Source organism: Rhinolophus sinicus, linkage group LG11 (genome assembly GCF_036562045.2).
Source record: "Rhinolophus sinicus isolate RSC01 linkage group LG11, ASM3656204v1, whole genome shotgun sequence".
In the NCBI taxonomy this organism is placed as follows: Eukaryota; Metazoa; Chordata; class Mammalia; order Chiroptera; family Rhinolophidae; genus Rhinolophus; species Rhinolophus sinicus.
This window is the reverse complement of record NC_133760.1, coordinates 20,429,152-20,448,748: the sequence shown is the minus strand read 5'-3', so window position 1 is coordinate 20,448,748 and position 19,597 is coordinate 20,429,152. Positions and strand designations below refer to the sequence as shown.

Genomic DNA, 19,597 nt, shown 5'->3' with positions numbered 1-19,597 from the left:
CGATTTCTGAGCTTGTCCCAGGCCCTTATTGCAGGTTTTCCCCTCAGTTTGTGCATCTTCTCATTCTTAAAAAAAAAAAAAAAAAATTCCAACATCTGGGAGATGTCAATACCAAGCTGTAGGCTCTTAAAATAAAATAGCTACAACTAAATCTAGATAGGTAGATACAGATATATCCCTATACATAGAGATCTATCTATCATCTATCTATCAGTCAATCAATCAATCAATCATCTCTCTCTATCCATATCCCTATCTAGCTAGCTAGAGAATCTATAGCTATAGCTATTAAAAAGAATACATCCCACCCACAGCACTCTGAATATAACCCTAACACAGGACCGAACATGATACAGTAATTGCTTATTTACATACTTGTTTGCCTCCCTCCCTAAGATCCCCAAAAGTGTCTTCTTTCTATCCCAGGCACCTACCACAGTACCTGGCACATGGCAGAAATTCCCTAAAAGTCTGTAGAATAAACTAATAAACAAAGGAATGCATGGATTCATGTAATAGTAGAGATTCGGGTATCAAGATACAGACATAGAGCAAGACAGATTAGCTTTGTTGGGGATGGAGAGAGGTCAAGGACAGGTTGAAGATGGGCCAGTAAGGCTTCAGAGTACAGACGATGCTTCAATAAAGTATTGAAGGGTGAATGCGTATTTGTCCCATAGAAAAGGGGAGGTGGGGGACAGCAATCCAGGCAGTGACAACATAATTGAAAGCATTCTCTAGGTGATTCCAGTGCTAGTTTTATCCTCATTCCCTTTAATTAAAAAAAAAAAGTACTTTCTATATCTTTGTTTCTGAACAAATGAATGACATTTAATAAAAATCCCAGTCATCAAAAGTAAGTTAAAAAAAAACCAAACCCATAAATGTAAGACTTTACAGAGAGATGGAAGGTGTGATTGGGCAGTGGACTGAATCAGGAATGGGAAGGCCAGAGAGATAGAGCAGGCTGGCTCTGTCTTATTGACCCCATTCACAGATGAAGACACTGAGCCTCGGAGGCAAAGCTTACTCAGAAGAAAGCGATGAAACTTACCCTGTGCCAATCTGCCCCTCCTGTCGGCTAGAGACACGCAATCCTCTGGTCATTGCACAAATCTTTGTTGCATCCTTACTTTGCACCAGAGGTGACTGAGATCCACCCACGACTGGCCCCAGGAGGCAGCCTCTGGTGAGAGGTACTATGGGAGGGTGGGGACAGAGCCAAGCCCAGGCTGCTGAGGGGCCACGCAGTACCTTGCTGGGAACCCTCTGATGGAAGGGGCCAAGTTGGGTGTTGTGTCTAGAACAGAAAGAACAAAGAAAGGCCTGGAGGATATGCCTCGTCATGCTGACTCCCCACACTTATTTTTTCTTCTTTTCTGGCCCACCTTCAGGGGCCGCATCTAGCCATGCTTTCTTTATGCAGTCCTGAAAGACCCTCTAAATCCTACCCAGAATAGACAGGAAATAGAAAAACTGGGAGAGAGAGAAGTTTTTTGTTTGGTTTTGTTACAGCTTTACTGAGATATAATTCACATACCATAACATTCACCCTTTTAAATCACACAATTCAATGATTTTTAGTATATTCACAGAGTCCTGGGATCAATACTGATTTCAGAACATTTTCATCACCCCAAAAGGAAATCCCTTATCGTTTAACAGCCACACATGCACCCTTTTCCCCTATCAGATGATCTCTGCCCCTAGCAACCACTAATACTACCTTCTGTCTCTATGGATTTGCCTGTTCTAGACAGAAATGTTCATATACACTGAAGCGTACAATATGTTCTTTTGTACCTGGCTTCTTTCAGTTAGCATGTTTTCAAGGTTCTTCTACGCTGTAGCATGAGATAAGTTTGACAATTGATAGATTGATCAGTGATGGTCAAATTCATTCATTCCACAAATATTTACTGAGCGCCTCCTGTGTGGCAGCACCGGGGGCTCAGCCAGGGAGAAAAACGACAATAAATCCTGCCCTGGAGGGTTTCTACAAGGGGAGAGTGACAATAAGCCAATGAATAAGAAAATGATTTAGAATATTAGAAGATGGTAGGAGCTAAAGTGAAGCATACAGCTGGAAGTAGGGTGAAGAGAGGGAGGATGTGACTTTAAACAGAGGGGTCAATGAAGTCCTCACCCTGGGCTGAACGCAGGGGACTTTCCAGCTAAGACTAAAAGGAGGTGAGGGAGCAAAGATGCCATCGCGCTGCTCCCAATAGCACTCAACTCCCGGACTGCTGTCAGTTCCCTAGGGCCGAGACCTTGCCTGTCCTGTCCACGCCGTGTCCCCGAGTCTGGCACGGTGGGGGACACTCAGTATGCATTTCCCGCGGCGTGACTGTGGCGGTCCGGAGCGAGGGAGGTGTCGGCCCCGCAGCCCAGCGCGCGCCGCCCGCCCCGGGCGCAGGCCCCGCCTCGGCGCCGCCTGAGCCCACCTCCTCCCGGCCGCCGCCATTGGCCGCGCGCGCCTCCGCCCTCGGCCTCGCACTTCCTGGCGGAGCCATGGCTGCGCACCCGGCCCGCCCCGGGGCTCCAGCGCCCGCGCCCCTCCGCCCCGCCGGTCCGGCTCCGCCGCCGGGGGTCTCCGCGCCGCGGCCGTAGCGCGCCTCCTAGGTGGGCCTCCGCGCGCCCGCCTCCTGCCCGAGACCCGCCGGGCGCCGCAAGCCGTCGGGGGGCGGGGGGCGGGCCTGCCTGGGGAGGGCCCCCAGCCTGCGAGGGAGACCCCCGCCCGGCCCACCCGCGGCTCCCTTTGTGCTGGGGGCAGTGGTGCAGCGGAGCGGGGGAGGGGCGCCGCCACCCCCGTAGGTGGTACAGGTGCGGCCTGTGCGGCCGGCCCGCGTGGCCCAGGTGAGTGTCCCAGCGTCCTGTCGCGGGCGCCGGACTGGGTCGCGTCCCGACTCCGCCTCCTCTGCCTCCTCGCAGCCGGCTCGAGCCTGCCCAGGCAGCCGTTGTGTCGGCAGTTCCGCCAGGGGGTGCCGGGTCCGAGCGAGCGACAGCGGTGTCCCCGGAGACCCTGCCGCGGGTGAGTGCTGGCGGGCAGCCGTGTCCATCTCTACAATGTTGTGTTTCCCCGAGCGCTGAGGGCGGGCAGGTTCAGGGTTGAAACCTGGGGAAGGAGCTCGGAGAGGAGGTTCCCTGGGGGCTCATCCGTTCGGACGTGTCCTGTGTTCCCGTGTTTACGAAAAGATCTTTTATGCGTAACTGGGGATCGTCACTACCTATGTGGATGGCTTTGACCCCTCATCTGCTTCCAAAAAGCACGGAGGCAGCGGACACCCAACACTCGTATAGAAATCGGCCCCAAACCACTTGCCCGGAGACAAAAGGGAACCTACGACACGAGGGGGAAACTCTCTCTAGAAAGCTTGGCCTAGAAAAGAATGCTTTTAGTACTCAGGGCAAACTGAGCCCTGGCTGGCCTCCTGCAGTGGTGGAGAGAGGGTCCTGCTGCTTTCTGTGGTGTGACCTTGGGTGGGCCCCTTTACCACCGGAGCCTGGGTGTCAGAAATGGTGGTGGCACCTGTCTCAGGGTGAAGGTGAAACAAGGAAGTCAGGGAGGTGCTGTAGGCATTGCATGAATGTGGTTTCTTTCCCTTCCCTCTCTCAGCGCCCCCAGCAGCTGAGGGACTGTCAGAAAGGACAGGGGTGGGTATAGCTGGTCATTGTCACAAAGTTGCTTGTTGGTCAAGAGCAGTCTAGCTGTCCACTTCCTTTGCACAGGGAGCTGGACAGGATGAACTGTGCCCAAAGTTACACTGGAGCCTCCGCTGTGTGTTGGGATTATCTTGAAACTGTGCTGACGTCTTGTTACATTGTTTTTTATTAGCAAAGGCTGGTTTGTTCAATAGGTAACAAGTGACTCGTCTCAACTCAGCAGGGGAAAGAAACTCCTTCTTAAACCCTCTGTCCCAGTATGTGACTTGTGCCCCTATTGCTGGCTTAGTCCTTCCTCTGTGTGTCCCCTCCCACCAAGGTCCCAAAGCCTGACTAGTGCTGTCAGTGAGTTGCTTAGCATTTCAAAGCTGGAAGAAACCTTAACATAGACGCAGCCATGAGGTCTAGAGAGGTTAACATGCTCGTTGGAGGTTAACATGCTTGTTCAAGTTTATCCTGGATGTCCCAGGCAGGGCATAGGCCACGGCAGAGGTTTCCTGCCTGTGGGCTTTTTCATTTTATTTTATGGTCAGGCGGTTAAGTGCATGGAAATCACCCTGGGTTAAGATCCCACTTCTGCTGGCTTCTTCCTAACTGTGTGACGCTGTCAAATTACTTCCTCTCATTGCTATCAGTTTCCTCCTCCATAAACAGAACAGTAATAGGCTGGCCTCGTGGGGTGGTTGTGGGGATTAAACCAGGAAAGCACGTAAACCAGTACCTGTGTCTACAACATGTTTTATTTGTGGTGTCATCACTGCACCACATCCTTACCTTCGTATTTTAGAAGTATGACACTGTCAAAGACTGGGCCACATTCAGCAGAACATCACGGTGAAAGACCCAGGTTTGGTTCCCAGCCATTTTACTAGCTTTGTGAGCTTGAACCCAATAGCCTCATCTGTAAAATGGGATAAGTGACATCAGCCCGGCCAAGTAATGGTGGGGTTGAATGAGACAGCATAGGGAAATCCCTTAGCTTGGTTCCACGGTCTGGACTCTGCAATGGTAACTCTTGTCTTTATAACCTTGATCTAGCCAAAGGCCTAGTCAAGATCAAGCGTCAAAAGGGAGGTATTTGTAGGAGGTGGTCTAAAAGACATGATGTTGGATTTTTAGATGATCAAGGAACACTTGTTAAATGGGCTCTCTGATTTTAACTATCTGATTTTTCAACTCACTGCATAAGAGTTCTTTGTGGTACACTGCCTTCCTCGCCTCTGTCCTCTGTGTGATTGCTGTTGCCCTTGTGGTCACTGATATGGTCCAGCAGAGCCTGCAATTAACAAATGACCCAGAGCTATTACCATTACGATGTGCTCAGAAATCCTGTTCTTGTTGTAGGGCCACGACCTCTTTTATGATGGAAGGAAGCCGGCAGACGCGAGTGTCTCGGCCCTACAAAATCAGCGAATCTTCAAAGGTCTGTGAACGGTCGCTCGCCACCTGTGCAAATTGCCTGAGAAGTGTGATGTTTTTCTGATGAGCTCATCCTCAGTGTACAAACTGGTTTTCTGTTCTTGGTGGTGGTGTCAGTCTCCTTAAGGATGAGTAGAGGTTGCATGGGCCAGGAGTGGAAGAATCATAAAATCAGAGCTAGCTGGGAGTGCAAGGGATGTTAGAGACAGCTCAACTCATTTATGCTGCGCTTCAACCCTAAGAGGATAAAAGCCATGGGATTGCTGTCCCTGCTTGGGGGCTCAAAAACTCCAAGGACGAGACCATTGAGAAGCCAGCACCTGACCTTATGGTGGAGGCAGCACGTTGCATACCTGGATGTTAAGGGCCCAGGGTCTTCCCCCATCATGACTTTCTGGGACCCTAGGAAGGAGTGAGGGTGGTGTCCCAGGGCTGGGCTACCAACCTATGTCACACTAGCTGCATCAGAATCGCCCTGGGAGAAGGTGTCTCATTAGAAATGCATATGCCTGGCACCACCCCAGACCTGCTCAGTTAAAATCTGAGAGCAGGACCTGGGAATCTACACCTTCAGCAAACTCCTCTAGGGACTCAGCAATCCCTGGCCCCACAGCTGCTGTAGATAAGGATTGGGGGGCTGATTTGCAGGGCGCTTATACCCATCTTTTTATACATATCAATATATGTGTACGTGTCAAGTGTACAGCATAGTTCAAGGTACATATAAGCCCCTAGGAAAAAACAGCGTTACTTTAAAAATGGCCCTTTTTTGGAGATTAAATATTGTGGTTACCTTAGATCATCATTCTTAGTGAGGCTACTATTGCCCCCAAAAGGGTGAAATTGGTTCTTGGGGTATGGAAAGAATTTTTACTCTTTTTATGACTAAAGTACCTGCACAGATAAACAGAATATATGTGGCATTAACATTTTATGGAGGCTATTAGGAAAAAATACCTTCAGAGTGAAAAAGAAGATGAAAAAATGACTGAGAAAGACTACATTAGATAAAGAGAGTTGTGAGCAGCCTGTAGATTTGAGAAAAGAAGAAAGAGGTTCTACAGATGTGCATAAAAGAAAAACGGGGTGTAATTTTCGGGGAGGTTGGTTCTCTTGAGAAACGGTCTCCTATTTCCATTTGTGTTTACTGAGAAGGCTCTTGCCAAGCCCGGCTTTATCTGCTGTGAAAACTCAGAAAGGTCTCGCTGCTGACTCAAAGGGGCTTTGTTTCGGAGCTTGGCTGTGGAGACAGTGTAGCTTTCTAAGTTTGATAGCACTAGAAATCTTTGTCCCTTAAAGCCAGATTCTGAGTTTGTTTCTGAATCGAAGCTTTTAGGAATCGAGTTCTCTATCCCTTGGTTGATTGTATTTACATTCCTGACATTTTGTATTAAGAAAGTACCCTTGATTTTCTACGTTAACACACCTCAGTAGCCTGCAGTTTCTATATTGCAACTCTCCCAGCACCACCGTTTTCCCTGCCCTTGAACTTTATGTAAATGGAATCAGAGGGTAGGTGCTCTTCCTTGTGTCCCTGGCTCCTTGCACTCAGCATGATGCATCTGAGGTTTGCCTCCGTTGCTGCTTGTAATGATAGATTGTTCCTTCTCAGTGCGACCACCATTGTTATTTACTCTAAAATGTGTTGATCCATTTTGATGCTGAGTTCTTTTTTATTAAGAAATACCCTGTACCTGCTGCGTCTGTCCAGTATTAGCTCCCGAGGACCTGTTGTTTCTTCACCCACTTTGCCTTGCCTCTGAAAAAGGCACTAACATAGGAAATGAAAAAATGAACAGGGTTAATACCATGAGAGAATGTTGGGGCTTGGGGCTTCCAAATTACACAAAATGCTGCAACTCTGTTACTACTGTCCCTTTAAAACTGGGAAGTCATGTTTGTCGGTTTTTTGAAAGTTCTTGTCTTCTGCAGCTACACTGAAATAACCAGAAACGGGCTGTAGTTGAGATCCAGGTACAGAATTAAACATGCCTACTTAGCATGGAGACCCAGTTTTAGAAGCAGCTCTGCCCTTTTCCCTGCCCTGGCTCACTGGAGCAGATGGTTCCCCTTGGCAGCTGTCGTCTGGGGCTTTCCCTGGTCCCCACCCCCTTGGGGCTGTTTTCCTTTTTACGGAGCAGCCTGGGGTCATGTGTACCCCCATTTAAGTGTGGAGTTGCAGCACCCCCACCAGCTTAGAGACAATCAGGGGCCCAGGCTGGACAGACAGCACACCTGATGCCCCTCACTTGCTTCTCTCGGGACACGGAGCCTTTACTATTATGAGGTAGCTGCTGCTGTTGTGCTTTTTAATTTCCATTCTTCAGTCTACACCCGAAAGGAGCCCCAAGCCATTGTGTGCTGGAGCCCAGACCATTCCTGCTTAATTAGAAGCCAAAACCGGGCCAGCCAGGCTCTCAGTGAGTAACCAGAATAAATGGAGTTATCCATGTGTGGTACCCATGAGAAACCATCCTGTAACATAAGGGCAGTAGAGCCTGGCTTCCTAAACATGGAGGGGAAGGAAGCTTTAGGCAATGTATATGTGTGGTGTCCTTATCAGAATGTGAGGTGGTTGTCTGCACCTATAATATAGACGGAGCAATTGATGTTGGAATTCACCAGAAAAGGAAGGACCACAGGGAAATAAAGTACCCCAATTACAAATGGGTCAGAGGCAGTAAAGAGCAGACTTGGAGGGGAAGAAAGATATGACACCCACTGCTAGAGGACACGTGTTGAGAAGTAAGCTGTAAGAATTTGGACCTGTACGCCAGTCACACGGCTGCTCGTATCTCCTAAGCCATCTCCCTTTGCATCACCGTTTCTCCTTTTCAGGCTTGGCTCAGCTCGCCCTCAATCGCCCTCAGACAGACCAGCTACCTAGTTGATCTTTCTGAATGTCCTGGTTTTCCCTGTATTGAATTTTCTTGTTTTTAAATAGTGAATAAATAATTTGCAGTGTCCTGAAAGCCCAAAGCATAATTGGTCCTCCAAGGATTTAGAAACTATTGTCCAGGTTTGACGTATCTTTGTATCCTCAAAAGCACATGGCAGGCATATAGCACTCAATAAATGTCTACTGACCTGAATGTATGGAATTACTCCATAGTCACTATTCACATTAATTGATTTGTTAATTCTAGCATAGGATGGTGATTACAGGTTTGGGGTCTGGAATCAGACCTGGGTTCAAATCTCAGCCCTGCTGTGTAGTCACTGTGGGGCTTTGGGCAAGTTTCTTAGTTTCTCTGAACCTCCACTTTCCTCATCTGGAAAATGGGGATTATAATAGACATTCCCTTGGGGGGTTGTCGTGATGCTCGAATGAGAGAGTGCATGTCAAGTGCACAGCACAGTGCAGGGTACATAAAAGCCCCCAGGAAAAGAGAGCGTTTCGGCGTCTTACATGCCGTATATCTCTTTAAACCCCAGCAATGGCTGGTGATGCCATGTTTCTGGAAGTAGGATCCCCAGAGCATCGCTCAACCTTTGGGACCTGCCACATCCCTGGACCGATCAGTAGAAATGGGGGTCTCTGTAGCATGACCATTTGCCTTTCTAAGACAAAGAGAAAGCTGTCTTCCTCAGCACATAGCCTCGGTGGGGACTGACAATCCCAACAGCTTCCCTCAGGCTGGCTATTTGCCAGGATCTGTCTCATTAACCACCCCCCGCCCCCCACGGCCCCCAACCTGAACGATGAATACCATCATCCTCACTTGTGAGATGAGGAAATGGGGCTCAGAGCCTCCTTGTGACTCACTCAAGATCACACAGCTGGTAAGTGGCAGAGCTGGATGCAAACCCTGATTTGGTCTGACTTCAGAGGCGACACCTGAGCCATCATGGGAGATAGGAGAGTGTTTTTCAAATCTATTTGTTCATGACCCACAGGAAGGAAAGAAGGGAGGAAGGAAGGAAGGTTGATTTTATGAATTCTATTTATAAAGGAAAAGGAAGAATATATACAATACAATCACACACCCAAATACCCTTATTTCCTACTATACACTATGATGTTTTATTTCCCATTCTCTTTCATTCCATTGTGTTGAAAATGCTAGTCATGTTACACTAGATTGACTCCAGGATGCTTCAGCTGTGGGGGACAGGTGGGTGCGCTTCCCCACTCCGGGCCTGGGTGCCCCTGAAGCCCTGACACCCGCTCTCCTGCAGGTGTACCGCTGGGCCGAGCACTCGTCCACGGTGCTGCAGCGGCTCAATGAGCAGCGTCTCCGCGGTCTCTTCTGTGACATTGTCCTAGTGGCCGACGAGCAGCGCGTGCCCGCCCACCGCAACCTGCTGGCCGTGTGCAGCGACTACTTCAACTCCATGTTCACCCTGGGCATGCGCGAGGCCTTCCAGAAGGAGGTGGAGCTGATCGGCGCGTCCTACATTGGCCTCAAGGCGGTGGTGGACTTCCTGTACGGTGGGGAGCTGGCCCTGGATGGCGGCAACATCGACTACATCCTGGAGACGGCCCACCTGCTGCAGATCTGGACAGTGGTCGACTTCTGCTGCGAGTACCTGGAGCAGGAGGTGAGCGAGGACAACTACCTGTACCTGCAGGAGCTGGCCTCCATCTACAGCCTCAAGCGGCTGGACGCCTTCATCGACGGCTTCATCCTGAGCCACTTCGGCACGCTGTCCTTCACACCCGACTTCCTGCAGAATGTCTCCATGCAGAAGCTGTGCCTGTACCTGAGCAGCAGCGAGGTGCAGCGGGAGTGCGAGCACGACCTGCTGCAGGCCGCCCTGCAGTGGCTGACGCAGCAGCCGGAGCGCGAGACCCACGCCTACCAGGTGCTGGAGCACATCCACTTCCCCCTCATCCCCAAGAACGACCTGCTGCACCGCGTCAAGCCGGCCGTGTGCTCGCTGCTGCCCAGGGAGGCCAACTGTGAGGGCTTCATCGAGGAGGCCGTGTGCTACCACAACAGCCTGGCGGCCCAGCCGGTCATGCAGACCAAGCGCACGGCCCTGCGCACCAACGAGGAGCGCCTGCTGTTCGTGGGGGGCGAGGTCTCCGAGCGGTGTCTGGAGCTCAGTGACGACACCTGCTACCTGGATGCCAAGAGCGAGCAGTGGGTCAAGGAGACGCCCCTGCCGGCCCGGCGGAGCCACCACTGTGTCGCCGTGTTGGGGGGGTTCATCTTCATCGCTGGTGGCAGCTTCTCGAGGGACAATGGAGGGGACGCAGCATCCAATCTTCTTTATAGGTATGACCCCCGCTGTAAACAGTGGATCAAGGTGAGATTAAAGCCAGATTCTTTCTTTACTCTTGAGGACTTTTGATCTCTTTAACCTACCCTTGACTGCCCCTCCCATCTCTCGGGCCTTGACCAGCGTCCTGCTTCTGAACGAGGTGTGATGATAAAGTGACCAGCCCCCTAGTTCCCATCCACCCTTGTGCCTGCACCGCGGTTGAGAGGAGTGAGGGTTGACCGGCCGCCTTCTGCAGGATCGGTCATGGTCCAGAGCAGCGATGTCCAATGGAACTTTCTGCACTGATAGAAACAGTCTATATCTGCGCTGTCCCATGTAGTAGCCACCAGCTATGTGTGGCAGTTGAACACTTGAGACTGTGGCCACCGGGACCGAAGGACTGAATTTTCAATTTGATGTCACTGTAACTAATATATATTTGCGTGTAAATGGCCACACGAGGCTAGTGGCTACCCTATTGGATAGCGCCGGTCTAGAGATCTGGCCCACAGTTAAAACACTCTTCCCATGGCTCAGTCTCGGCCGAGCTCCTCTTTTGGAAAAGTTCGGAGCCAGTTTCAGGAGGCCACAAAAGGCTCACCCCTGATAGGAGCCGTGCCCTTTTGGCAGGTGTGGCAGCTAATTCTGGGCAGAGTGTGGCTCTTGGTGTCAGACCTGAGTTCATATCCCGAAATTGGCGAAATTGTAGCTGGGAAGTTTCGCTGGTTCCTTGCCCTCTCCAAATTTTAGCTTCCTCCTCTGGAAATGGGTGGGGTGACATTGACCTTCTAGAGTCAGGGGTTGTAGCTCATATTGATTGCCAAGTGCCTGGCAGAGAGAAGGTGTCTCTTTTCTCCCACAAAAGCCTCTCCAGGCCACCACCCATGAAAGTCGGTCTCAGTCTTTATACTCACACCTCAGTGTTTTACTTAACTCGGTGTTTTTCTGAGCTCACAACTCAGAATAGATTCTGATGACCTTTTGATTTTATGGTCCAAAATCTAAAACCACCCACCAAGGTAGAAGTCTTGCCACTAGAAAGAGGCTTCCAGCTTTGGCGCTGCCCTCGAAAGCTTAGTAGTAGTGGCAGCTTGAATGTATGGCCTCCTGCAGGACAGTTCCTTCATGTGTTCTGCTTGTATCATTTAAAACAAAAGTTGAGTCCTCTGCTTTTTAATTTCCTGTTGAGTGCCACTTTCTGCCGGTTAACGCAGGTGGCAATCAGCATTAATTAAAAAACCATCTGATGGGGTGGCAAGAGGAAGGATGAATTTTTATTTAAGGAAACCACGTAATCAACAATTATGAACGGTGTGTCCTGTGGAATTCAAGTCCCCAAGGCTGGCCACATGGCCAAACAAGTTTGGGGAACTGTGTGCTCCATCCCTCTCTTGGGGGTTCGCAATGTCTCAAGGGTCCTTGGGGACTCTGAGAATCCCTGCTAAAAAACCCTCCTTTCTTCGAGTTTGGCTCCCTTCCCCCAAACTCATTTGGCCACTGCCTTCCCTTCTCGGGCTGTGTGTTCCCTAGAACACCGTTGGGAACTGGTGCTAGATGTTACGCTTTCCAGGGTTTGGGGAAGGGAAGGTACAGGTGTCTCACCTCCACAGGTGGCCTCCATGAACCAGCGCCGCGTGGATTTCTACCTTGCTTCCATTGAAGACATGCTGGTGGCCGTCGGTGGCCGGAATGAGAACGGAGCGCTCTCTTCTGTAGAGACTTACAGTCCCAAGACTGACTCCTGGTCCTACGTGGCCGGTTTGCCAAGGTGATTGGGGGTTTCGTGGCGGACTCCTCAAACATGACGACTTTTAGGTTCTAGTTCGTTCCACCTTGCTTTCTGGATATTTTGGCCTCCAGAAAAATCTCTGGCTTGTACATAACAGTGGGGAGACTAAAAGGGGTGGAGGGTGTGGTGCTGACGAGTCAGGGCTCCTGTTCTAGGCCGTCCGAGTGCAAGTGTGAGCTCTGCCGCTAGGACAAGCATCCCTCCGTTTCTGAGTCTTATCTACTTCCTGAGTTTTAGGGAGTATTGAGTTCAGATAGTGAGGGATTTACTTAAAAACCTCTGAGTTTGGGCAGGGGGAGTTCAGAGAGGTTGGGGGATATCTGTACTATATCTGTGACATGAGCAAGCGTCTTCACCCCGCTCGTTGCATTTTCTCATCTGTAAAGTAGGCGTGACGCTCATACCCACCCTGTAGGGTTATCATAAGGATGAGATAACATACATGTGAGGAACGCGCCACACAGCACGCAGCACATGGGCAGTGCTCCAGGGCGCAGAGTGTGTCTCCTCCTCTCTGCATTGGTGTGCATTTATTATCATCGCGGGTTTAGCAGGCGGTGCACACCGTGTATTTTACCAGTTCCTTGTAGTCGAACCTGCAGGGGCACTTTCTGAACCAGTCCTGCCGGGGAGTGCCTCCAGGTGTCTTGGGGACTTTATCCCTGAGAGTTACAGGGTGCATGGGGTACGTGTCTGGGTGTGAACCCCAGCCCCTCCGGTCCCTAGGTACCACCAGCTTCATGTAGAGAGCTCCAGGAAGGCAGTGGACTAACACCTGGAGACCTGTTACCAAGGTGACTGGACAGTCGTGATGGTGGTGACTGATTGCCCTGTGTCAACTCTGGGCCAAGTGTTCTCTGGGATGAGTCCCTTGCTGTCCCCAGGAACCTCTTGGAGTGGAGATAAGCTCCTGTACCATTTATCATCCAAACCAGGATGGCAGGGAAGGGGGCGGGTCCCCGGTATAAATACTGACCCTGTCATAGGCAGACCAAGACCTGTGGTCTCCTAGGTTTGGGTCCTCAATCCCATTTTACAGGTGGGGAAGGGAGGCTTAATAATAGTGATACGAACGTCTGCTGCTGTCACTTTCTCTGGGCCAGCCAGTGGGATTTGTGTACCCTGAAGGCTACAACAAGCCTCTTGTTCTTTCTAAGTGGACCTTAGGTGTTCACGGTTGGAATAATCGTACTCCATGATGCTATCTTGGTTAGTGCATGCGTGCCCCCCTTTATTTCATTTATTTACTCGTATCTTTTCATGTGTTGACTTGTTTGTGTAATGGACCGGCATGAATCCACAGCCCAAACCCAGATGTGGAACGTGTCCCTGGGAATGTATCGCCCCAGATGCTTTTGTCTCCCACCTCCCTCCTGGCTAAGTAACCGTCCCCCCCACCCAAATTTTATGACATTGCTTCCTTTTGTTTCACCTTTGTTTGTACTTTGTTTTTTCCTTTTTTGCCTTTTTATAGGCTTCATTTCTTAGAGTAATTTTAGGCTTACAGAGAATTGAGCGGAAAGGAGAGTTCCCATATATCGCTCTCCCTGAGCACACAGGTTCCCCCATTTTTAGCATTTTGCAGGAGTGTGTGGCACATTTGTTCCCACGAATGCACTGGTATTGACACAATATCATTAACTGAGGTCCATGGTTGATGTTAATCTTTACTCTTGATGTTGTACATTCTGTGGGTTTTGGTGTCCACCATCACAGAATCCTGCGGAATGGGGTCCCTGCCCTGGGATCCCCCGTGGTCCACTCCACCCCTCCCCCGTCCTCTGAACCCCTGGCAACCACTGCTGCTTTACTGTCCCTGTAGTGTTGACTTGTCCAGAATGTCATATAATTGGAGTTGCACTTTCTTTCATTCCCCATTTCACATGTAATTTGATCAGGTACATATGTGTGCCTCCATAGCATCGTGTTGTTTGCAGCCCTTACGAGAAGGATAGTAGTCTTGTGATTATGCCCACTTCTCAGGTGGGGCAATAGAGGGACAGAGCTGGGATTCTTGTCCAGGAGGCCTGCTACACAGCAACCCTTTTACTCGTCCTGCTCTTCCACTTCCTATCCAGTGACAGCTGCCACTCCCTGCGTTACCTCCTCAAACTCTCATGACCCCCTGAGAGGGCAGGTTGTCCCCATTTTACAGAGGAGGAGACTGAGGCCCCGGCTCATAGAGGCCCAGCCCAGAGCAGCACTGGACTCCCTCTCTGACGCTCTGTGCATCTGTCCGTCACTCCACAGGTTCACGTACGGCCATGCAGGCACCATCTACAAAGACTTTGTGTACATCTCGGGAGGCCACGACTACCAGATCGGCCCTTACCGCAAGAACCTGCTGTGCTATGACCACCGGACGGACGTGTGGGAGGAGCGGCGGCCCATGACCACGGCCCGGGGCTGGCACAGCATGTGCAGCCTGGAGGACCGCATCTACTCCATCGGGGGCAGTGACGACAGCGTGGAGTCCATGGAACGCTTCGATGTGCTGGGCGTCGAGGCCTACAGCCCGCAGTGCAACCAGTGGACCCGCGTGGCCCCGCTGCTGCACGCCAACAGTGAGTCAGGGGTGGCCGTGTGGGAGGGCCGCATCTACATCCTGGGCGGCTATAGCTGGGAGAACACGGCCTTCTCCAAGACGGTGCAGGTGTACGACCGCGAGAAGGACAAATGGAGCAAAGGCACTGACCTGCCCAAGGCCATCGCTGGCGTGTCCGCCTGCGTCTGCGCCCTGAAGCCGAGGCTGGAGGACAAGAAGAAGAAGGGCAAGGCCAAGAGGCACCAGGACCGGGACCAGTGACCCCACCCTCGCCTGCTGGGACCCCGTCCCCGCCGCCACCTCCCAGAGTATCTGTAGGCCAGCAACAACTTTGTAGAACCCTGAAACCACGATATACCACTTAGCGGCTTTTTTTACTTTTATGATTCTTGGTATTTCTATATCACCGTAATCAATTAAATATTCTATGTAACTTTACTTATTATCTTGCTTGAATAATTAAACCTAGGCCCAGGCAGGAAATAACCCCCTTACGTCTACGCAGGGCTTCTCCCCACATTACAAATGCTTGGGGGTGCCCCTATCCATCCCCCTGAAAGTAGCTAAGGCAGGGTCTATGCAGAAATTTTTGTAGTGAAACTTGAGGCTTTAGTGGGGACGGTTCTGACCCCCTCGTCAATGCCTCCCCAAACCTGGCTGAGCTTTTAAAAATACAGATGCCTGGGCCTCATCTCAGAATGATCGCATCTAAAACTACCAGGACCTGTGGGGGGAAGTGGCTGAAAACTGTATTTTAACCAGTTCCTGGAATGACTGAGCATCAACCACGTTTGGGAGTCACTGGCAAGGCCAAGAGCATTCGTTTTTGTAAGTAGGGACACCGAGACCCCAAGAGGATGAGTGGGTGACCAAGGGTCACCAGCTGGCTGAACAGTCAGGCGAGACCTGGGATTTCTCACCAGGAAGGTGTTCCCACTGGGATTTTCTTACCCGGTGACTTGTTACCGAATAATCCCATTTTTCCTGGTTGGTAATCTTCCTGAATTCTAAAAGGGCATAGGTAATCAGGGAGGAAAGGGGGGGGAAGGCATGATGCTCTTTATAAACATTATTGTATAATTTGGGCTTTTTTTTTTAACTTTTCTTTTTTCTGGAACCCACTGTTTATTATATTACTGATGTACTGAGCCCCCCCCCCCCCATGTACATTTATTTCTCAGGAAAGGGAAAGGGAACACCCCCTAGAATTTGCCATTGTCTTCTGTGACTCCAGCTCCGAGGAAGCCATCGAAAGCATTTTTCCCAGTGAGCGCACGTCAGTCCCTAAGGTTGGCGAGTGCCTCCCCCCGACTCAAGCAACAGACCCCAGTCCCAGCCTTCTGCTGCTTAGTCGTTTTGTGCCGCTGGGCAAATTCTTGAACAAGTTTTGAGCTGTTTTCCTCATTCATTAAGCGACAGGGTTCGATGAAATAATCACCAGGCTCCTCCCAGGGGTGAAGCTCTTTCAGTCTGTATAAGCTATTAGATATTCAGCACCTCCTTCTGAGATGTGTCACCGCCCTGCACTGATTCCCACAGTTACTAGAACGTCGAGAGTGTGGGCCCTTGAAGGAGCGTGTGAGACTACCAGCCACGTCACTGTGTAACTCAAAGTACGATGGGAGAACAGGAGTGTGATGGGTTTTAATCATGAGCCAAGGGAGGCATTAGTGATCTTTACCTTGATAAAGATTTGGTTGCGGAGATGGGAAAACTTCAAGCTGTATTATTAACATTGATATTAGAACAAGCTCAGTCTGTTTTTGTCTCTTTACTGCACTTCCTTTCCTTTCCTTCAAGGTGTACGTTGATTAGGCCTATTTCTGTAGTGACCAGGCGAGCGGAGAGTGACTTGGGCATTGAAAGCTTCAGCACTCCAATCATTGCCCTCTACTGCTAGCTGGGCAGGCGGTCTGCATATTGAGCTGGTTCCTTGCATGTGGGAGTCGCTAAAGGCTTACAAACTGTGGAGAAGTCCTGCATGAACTATTACCCTTCCATCAACCCAGCATCTCCAAACTTCTTCTAATCTCATGCCTAGGTCCAGGCCTCCCTGAAACACATTTTGCAGAACTTCTGCCCACTTGGGGATAGCTTAGCTGCTTGCAATTCCAGAATAGGGTTCATTACTTGAAGACCCTTTACAAGGCATGGAACCTGTGGCCTGTTCTCCCCGACTCAGCTCCGGTCATGAGCAAAGAGGTGGCACTCAGGCAGGATCCAGGGGCAGATGGGGAAGAGCTCGTAGAAAGACTATTCATGCTTTGGGGAGCCAGATGGCTTTGACCTTGGGGAAAGGACAGCCGTCAGTTTTTAACCTAAGCCAGCTGTTTCATTTTCAAGTACCAGAACGTGTCCCAGGATGCGGGCCTCTGGCCTCTGTTTTGACTTCTTGTGCCTTTTGGGTTACTTATAATGTCCCGTATCTGCTATCTTGGGTTGCCTGTCCTGCCACTGTGAAGGCAGTTTGCTTTACATGGCTTAGAATCTCATATTATTGAGGTGGGGGGAGCGTTCCTTTAAAGGAAGGCTTGAGTGTTATGTTTCCTCTTGTGGACCAACTTTAGATGATTGGTGGTGGCTCCACTTACAGTAAGAAAGTTTTTCAAGCTTGTTAAAGGTCAAAGGAAGGCAGCGTGATGACCAATGAGCAGTGTTTGCCTAGGCATAGAGAGCAAAGTGGTGGGGCTCACAGCAAGCAGGCTTTTGCTGTTCACGTGTTCAGATGGAAATCACCAGCCAATAATGGAAGAAAAGGGTTTTTAACTCAGATGGGCAGAGCTTGGGGATGTATTTAGTTATGTGGGTCGCCATTCGAACTGCAAAATCATGATGGTGTCGTTTCAAACCTAAGTAACAAACGCCCAGATGCTTGCAGGCGGACATCTTGAGATGAAAACAGCAATATTTGCCCTTACGTCATCAAACTGTCAATTCTCTGAGCTGAACTTTGAGAATATCTGGATCACTTTTTTGATCTTTCAAAATAAGCATGGTGGGCTTTTATTCAGATTTTGTTTTTCTCACTTTTAAAGAACTAGAGTTTGTAACGTCATAGCAGTTGTAGGTTTTGAGTTTGGTACTCATCCCAGTCATGTGTGCTTCAGTTTATGTTTGCTTAAGACATTAATGTATAATAAGAGAAGGAAGGAGATAGAAAAGCTGGAGAAACCCTTTTTCCGTACGGTGGTCTTTCTGCTGTTGAAGATATACAGAGATTGTCTCAGCAACTTACTTGTATGGATGGCTCAATCAGTGTTTGTAACATTCTGCCATTTTAGATAGACTACCAGGTAGGAAAATCTCACGTGTGTATTATATACTGAACGTCCCTCCCCTGGCCCCTAATTGATAAGGCAACCTCACGATGACTTAATAGAAATCCCGGAAACCAACCCTCAGGGGTGTTCAGTTTTGGGTGGAAACCCAAACACCAAAGGGGGTGGAGTCCCTCCCCACTCTGTGAGTTCAGGTGAGTTCACCTGTGGTTCAAAGTACCTGGCCCCAAGGCCAGGAGTTTGGTGATTTGAGCAATGCAGGAAGTGAGAGGCCCTCCGCCCCACCCCCTTGGAGAGTTACCAGCCTTTATCTCTACCCTGGCCATCTGTGGCACGCTGCATCTTGGAGCTTTTGGCTAGAATCTCAGACCACTGGTCCCGAACCTGGAGGGGCAGTTCCAGCCATGGCCTGACATCCTCGCTGTCTCTGTGGATTCTGAATGTCTTCAGAGAGGAGGAGAAGCAGTGTCCTGGCCTCCAGGACAAACCTCTGGAGCATAGGGCAGCTCCACGGGTACTTGGAGAGCCTGCCCTATGCATCTGCCAACGCTGGCAGTTTTTAAAGTTTTTTGAAATGTTTTGATACTTTTTTTATACCATTTGCTAATAACCATTTTGTAGGTTGCCTGCCGGGGTTTTCCACCTCGCCCCCGACCTCCACCCCTTGAAGCTTGCACTAGACAGGAAATGTCTTGTGGTCAGTGCCAGGATTTCGTCCGCCTCGTGTGGCTTTGTCTTGGATCTTGCCCTCCTCCGAGGCTGTGATCTGATACAACGCTTGCATTTTGTAAGGCCACACGTGGCCTCGAGTATGACCGACTTAGGCTCCCAACTGAGCAAGAGGGCACTGATTTGCCAAGAGGACAGTCTCACTCCCTAGACATGGTCCACGCTTCTTCCGAAGCGCCTACCTCAGCAGTGTGCAGAGTTGCAAAGATACCTGAGGACTGATCCACACAGATCACCTTTCTCATACGGGTCATTTCTCAACCCAGAGCATAGCTGGGGTCCTGATCCACTCCCGTCCACTCCTTCTTGTAAAGAAATTTTAACATGAAATCCACAAAAGCTGTCACAGTGAACCATGCTGCACTTTATAGAATTGCCCTCAGCATTGGAGTTGTTCTTTTCTTTGTAGGGTTTTTTGTTTTTAATAAAATGTGTGGCTTCTGAGGATGTTTTGGGGTCTCAAGAAATTGTCTTTTGGTTGCCTTCGTTAAAAGAGTTGAATGAATGTACAAATTGGTGGGGCGGGGGGGGGGGGGGCAGAGGGGATGAACCCTTCCATGTCAGTTTTCTTTGAGGAAAGGAACTCCACCCTGTCAAAATTACTTGAAGCCATCTTTCCAGGTTTCCTTGCAGTTTGAAGAAGAATAAAGTCCTTTGGATCAATTGAAGTTAATCATTACCACCAGCCTTCTGTCAAAATTAGTAAGATATTTGACCATTAATTCATTGGGTATGTTCTGGCTACTAATGTTACTGAAATCTGTAATCGCATGTGTTTGTTTTTTAATTTGTTGCTTTTGTATTTGTAACTTTCTGGCACTCAAAGCTTTTCTGTGTCTTACTTCTTTTTAATGAATTTTCTGCACGTTGATTTTTTTTCTTTGTTTTTAATTCCATACAGAGTATTCAGTTCCCAAAACACATTAAAATGATTTGCCTGCTAGGGTATGGCTTATTTTATAATTA

The 19,597-nt window shown here is 49.7% G+C and overlaps 1 protein-coding gene and 1 long non-coding RNA gene across 5 annotated transcripts in view; one reads left to right on the top strand and one right to left on the bottom strand.

Moving 5' to 3' along the window:
• The window catches only part of LOC141567476 (uncharacterized), an 18,650-nt gene extending 16,317 nt beyond the window's left edge, over positions 1–2,333 (bottom strand). Inside the window, exons 1-2 of the long non-coding RNA XR_012490116.1 lie at positions 1,804–2,333; positions 1,055–1,300 (exon numbers count right to left, since the gene is read on the bottom strand). This is a non-coding gene — a long non-coding RNA (uncharacterized LOC141567476). The remainder of the gene's footprint in view (positions 1–1,054; positions 1,301–1,803) is intronic.
• The window catches only part of KLHL36 (kelch like family member 36), a 24,173-nt gene extending 4,576 nt beyond the window's left edge, over positions 1–19,597 (top strand). Inside the window, exons 1-6 of one of the 4 annotated variants that reach the window (XM_074314496.1) lie at positions 2,485–2,622; positions 2,932–3,031; positions 5,008–5,086; positions 9,262–10,335; positions 11,901–12,058; positions 14,330–19,597. In XM_074314496.1, coding sequence (XP_074170597.1) covers positions 5,024–5,086; positions 9,262–10,335; positions 11,901–12,058; positions 14,330–14,885 — 1,851 coding nt within the window. In that variant the 5' untranslated portion in view covers positions 2,485–2,622; positions 2,932–3,031; positions 5,008–5,023 and the 3' untranslated portion in view covers positions 14,886–19,597. Of the gene's footprint in view, positions 1–2,481; positions 3,032–5,007; positions 5,087–9,261; positions 10,336–11,900; positions 12,059–14,329 lie in introns of those variants that run through there. The other 3 variants (XM_074314497.1, XM_019747118.2, XM_019747119.2) reach the window with 3 other exon arrangements.